Raw genomic sequence first — 5236 nt, forward strand, 5'->3', positions numbered from 1 at the left:
TGTCAAAAGACATCAAGTTCTCAGATAAAACAGATTGATTGATTAATTAGATTATTGTGCATTTTATTCTGCAAGAATCAAAGAATATAGCATCTATGACAAACATTGGTAAGAAAACATGCATATTTTAAATGTAGTTTCTAAATTAAAATATATTTAACTTAAATGCAGAACATGCCAAGCTGAAGCAAAGATTTGTCTCCCAAAATTCAGGACAAAAACCATGGAAATATAAAGCCATGAGGTGAAACCTCAAGATACAATATTTTGGGCTGAAGATATAGTACACTGGGTAGGGCAGATGGTCAACCTGGGTTCAGTTCTGGTTAATTAGTTGTCTGGGCCCCATAAAAAATAATCCCATGGCCCGGAGAGATAGCACAGCGGCGTTTACCTTGCAAGCAGCCGATCCAGGACCAAAGGTGGTTGGTTCGAATCCCGGTGTCCCATATGGTCCCCTGTGCCTGCCAGGAGCTATTTCTGAGCAGACAGCCAGGAGTAACCCCTGAGCACCGCCAGGTGTGGCCCCAAAAAAAAAACAAAACAAATAAAAGATCCCAGAGCATAGTCATTTGTGATAACCCACCCCAAATCTCAACATTTCTAATATAAATTATAAAAGGAGGGGCAAGACTGACCCTGGTCGAATCTCTGGCATCACATATGGTCCCCCACCTCCAGCACTGCCAATAGTGATCTTTAAGTACAGAGCCAGGATTTACCCCTAAGCACTATCAGTGTTATTTAAAGCTAAATTTAAAAAATTGTGAAAGAAAGGAGTAGAAGAAAATGATAAGAAAAATATACAATAAAATTCCTCCCTGGGGAAATATAGGAATTTTAAGCTCGGTGAACATAGAGTAGGTTGAAGATTTTTAAATATAGTTTACAGAGTTATATGCAGTCTAGTTTCTGATTTCACTGATAAAATACAAGAATTTAAGAACAAAGACTATATTGAACTAGTCCAAATTACTAAATGACTTTGCCTTAAATTAATCTCTTTTTGTTGCCTTAAATTAATCTTAATTTTTTTTTTTTTTTTAGTTTTTGGGTCACACTCGACAGCACTCAGGGATTACTCCTGGCTTCTGAGCTCAGAAATTGCTCTTGGCTGGCTAGGAGGACCATATGGGATGCCAGGATTCTAACCACAATCCTTCTGCATGCAAGGCAAACACCTTACCTCCATGCTATCTCTCCAGTCCCTTAAATTTTTTAATTGCAGGCATTAGGGGAGAGAGGTGGGGACTAATGAATGGATTGGAATTGGAATATTGTATGCCTGAAATTCAATCAATAATAACTTTGTAAATTATGCTGGCTTGATTTAAATTTTTTAAACTATTTTTACTAAATCATAAAAACAAGCTCATCTGTTTGAAATACATTTTAAATGATTTTGAATGCTGAATGAATTATGCATGATCTATTTAAATGAATTATAAATGAAATGTTGTGTACACACATATGTATCAGAAAATACCAAGTGTTAGAGAAAGTACAACAGGTAAAGTGCTTGCCTTGTAGGTAGCTGACCTCCGTGTGTCTCCTGAGCACTGGCAGGAGTAATCCCAGAAGTGGAACCATGTACATTCTACAGTGCTTTTCTTGGACACAACCAACCCAGGTCCAATTCTCAGCACCACCAAGAGTAGTCCTTGAGGACAGAGTCAAGAGTAAACCCCGAGCAACACGGGTGTTCGGGCCCCCCCAAAGGCCAATATATATTTGCCAATATAAAATACATTTGCCAATATAAAAGAAAGACTAAGAACAACAGACTAAGCTTCCCTTTTCAGCCCCAGAATGGTCACTGAAAGCATCCAAAAGGCTGCAACACATGTATAAAAACCCAACCAAGTACCTTCTGAAGGAGCAGTGGCTTTGAAAAATAATCAAATTCCCCATGCATGATGAGAAGAAGCAGAGAACAGTGTCTGGAGCCTGCCCCGCACTAGTCTTATTATTTTTTTTGTTTGTTTTTTGTTTTTTGTTTGTTTTTGGGCCACACCCGGCGGCGCTCAGGGGTTACTCCTGGCTGTCTGCTCAGAAATAGCTCCTGGCAGGCACGGGGGACCATATGGGACACCGGGATTCGAACCAATCACCTTTGGTCCTGCATCGGCTGCTTGCAAGACAAACGCGGCTGTGCTATCTCTCCGGGCCCTAGTCTTATTATTGCCTTGTGTAGCCATTTGAGTTTTTCCTCCCTTTTCAGGATTTAATTCTCTGTTAATGGCTCGGTGATAGAACTTTTTATGCAAAAGGCCTTGTGTTCTGTTCCCAGCACCACAAAATTAAGTAAACAAATAAATGTGAGGAATGCCCACAGGAGCTCACAGGAGGCCCAGAGGCCCCTTCCAGAAATCTTTACACAACCAGCCTAATGGTTCAATCTTAGGGCCTGAGGATGGAAAGCTGTTTGGGCCCTTTGTGCCAGAGAATTCCCAGATAACTCAGGGGGCAGTGTGGAGACCTCCAGAGCTTCACCCTATTATATTGGAATGAGAGAGTTGAGGGTCAGGTGGTACCAGGGACAGAACTGGAACTAGACACATGCCCCTTAACTCCTGCACTTTATCCCTAGTCCCTCTGATATATAATATTTAATTTTTTTCTCTTACCTTAGGAATGCTAGCATGTGTAAATATAATAGTGAACTAATGCTGATGAATTGGTGCCTAGAGGTGCTTCTGTTCTATACTTGCCTTGCTCGGGCTATGTGAATGTCCCATAAGAAATACCAGAGAAGGGGACTTGAACAATAAACTTTGATTTCCACAGTTGTAGAGACTAAGTGCCTGAGACCAAGTTTAATTTGTCTCTGCCACTCTTTGCACCAGCATCTTCAGGTTTATTCTTGGTCCATCCTTTCTCTTTCCTTTTCTTGTAGAGACATCAGCCATGCCAATTAGGTATAGCATGTGACCTTTAGTTTGCCTGAATTATTTTTAAAGGTCTTATTTCCAAATATGATCACATTCTAAAATATGGGTTTAAAATGAATTTGGGGGGGGGCACACATTTTAAACTCATCTCAATCTAGACTCATGTGAATTATTTCTACAAAGCTCCTAACTTCTCTCCTTATTCTACAGTTTCATTGTTCTTGTGTTCTTCTTCCATTTTATTGCCTGCCAAAGAACACTTTCTGAAAAAGAAAATCAGTGAGACAGAGAGATATCACTAAGAAAAATTACAATAAAATTTCTTCCTAAGGGAAAATGGAATTTTAAGATTGGTGAATATAGAGTAGTTTGAAGATTTTAAAATATGGTTTACAGTGTTACATGCGATCTAGTTTCTGATTTCACTGATAAAATCCAAGAACTTAAGAGCAAAGACTATACTGAACTAGTCTAAATTACTTTGCCTTAAATTAATATTAAAAAACATTTTTACTGCTCTTTGGTCCCCGCCTTTGAAGCAAGATGACGAAGGAGACGTCATCGTTCGGGAAGTGTCGCAACAAGATGCACAGGCTGTGCCACCGCTGCGGCTCCAAGGCCTACCACCTGCAGAAGTCCACCTGCAGCAAGTGTGGCTACCCCGCCAAGCGCAAGAGAAAGTACAACTGGAGCGCCAAGGTCAAGAGGAGGAACACCACCGGAACCGGTCGCATGAGGCACCTGAAAATTGCGTACCGCAGATTCAGACATGGATTCCTTGAGGAAACAAACGCTTAAACCTAAGAGAGCAGCTGTTGCAGCATCCAGTTCATCTTGAGGAATTCAACAACTAGTCTTGTGAATAAATGTTCTGGTTTTAAAAAAATAAAAAAATAAAAATAAATTTTTACTGCAGACATTAGGGGAGAGAGGTGGGGACTAGTAAAGGGATTGGAGTTACAATATTGTATGCCTGAAATTCAATCACTAATAACTTTATAAATTATGCTGGCTCAATTTAAACACTTTTAAATTGCCTTGCATGCAGCTAACCCTGGTATGATTCCCCCAGCATTCAGTATGGTCCCCCAGTCTTTGCCAGGAGTTTTTCTGACTGCAGATGCAGGAGCCTGAGAATTGCTGGGAGTGGCCAAAAGGAAAAGAAAATTTGATTATGACACTTGCTATTTCAAATGAGCCGATGACTTCTCATTACTTTATAATGCAGTTTTGAGTTTCCTAACACTTAGCACAGTACTTGATACATACAATATATTTGGCAAGGGCATGACGAGTGAATGAATTAATTAGTTAATAAACAAATTATAAAAATCAAGAGTGCAAATGTTAGAGATCAACCAAAGAAGTATGTAATTTAAATCATTTCTATTTAGCCTAAAATATGTATTTATTGGGAGGTTCACTATTTATAAAGGGGGTTCCTATTTATAAGGTTATCTTACCTGATTAGTTACATTCCTAGACAATATTGGTAGAATCCATACTTGAATAGCTCCAATTCCTCAGTCATACTGGCATATTCATATGGAACTTCATCCTCTTTCTTTCTGAACATGTGTCATGTCAGAAACTCAAGTAGGGAATAAAATATAATTTTAAAATCCAGCTTTGTTAATAAAGAATGAGGGTTCTAAAAATCCAACCTATTAAACAATTTGTGTTTATATCATTATTGCCACATAATAGTCTTGTTAATTGCTTTTATTTGTTAGTGAGTAGTTCCAAATTCACAGTTTGCTTGTTGGTTGTTGTTTTTTTTATTAACCAAGACCTTTGGGAAATTTTCAATAAAGTTCAGGAAGATAATATAATAAAAGACTACATTAACTCTGCAAATTCATCTCATTTTCTATTCTGTGGGATATTTCTACAGCTGCTCAGCCTCGGTTTGAATATTTCTTCAATGCTTTAAGGAGTTCAAGAAGCTATCATTTTTGATTCAAGCATGATTTATTTCTAGAATTACTAGATCTTATAAAAATACCACTTTTCTTCATTTTTCTTTGTGTATGACAAATTCTCCATCTAAAAGATTATTTATCATATTCTTCTTGCCAAAATGCCATGTAATTATTTTTATTCAATTTCATGGAGTAAATTGCTATCATTGTCCTCATTTTGAGATAAAGAAACAGTAAACTAGGAGTTTAGGTAATTTTCCAAAGAACTACTAGAAGTCCAAATTCCTTGCTGATTAAAGAAATATTTGTTCTAAAATAACTCTATGGTTTTAAATAAATATTCCCAAATACTTAATGTGGATTGTTCATATTATAGCCTAATACTTTATGTCAATAGTTAAGTCAATAACTTAGTCTCAAATC

At 37.7% G+C, this 5236-nt stretch overlaps 1 protein-coding gene across 1 annotated transcript; it reads left to right on the forward strand.

The window, feature by feature from the left end:
- The first annotated feature begins 3434 nt into the window (after positions 1-3434).
- Positions 3435-3689, forward strand: LOC126004119 (60S ribosomal protein L37-like). The gene has a single exon (XM_049770528.1). It carries the CDS (start codon positions 3435-3437, stop codon positions 3687-3689), a length of 255 nt encoding a protein of 84 aa, XP_049626485.1.
- The last annotated feature ends 1547 nt before the right edge of the window (positions 3690-5236 follow it).

This window comes from Suncus etruscus, chromosome 3 (assembly GCF_024139225.1).
Source record: "Suncus etruscus isolate mSunEtr1 chromosome 3, mSunEtr1.pri.cur, whole genome shotgun sequence".
In the NCBI taxonomy this organism is placed as follows: Eukaryota; Metazoa; Chordata; class Mammalia; order Eulipotyphla; family Soricidae; genus Suncus; species Suncus etruscus.

Excerpts from the sequence above, each read along its gene's own strand:
- LOC126004119 (XM_049770528.1), top strand. The coding sequence starts at position 3,435 with ATGACGAAGGAGACGTCATCGTTCGGGAAGTGTCGCAACAAGATGCAC.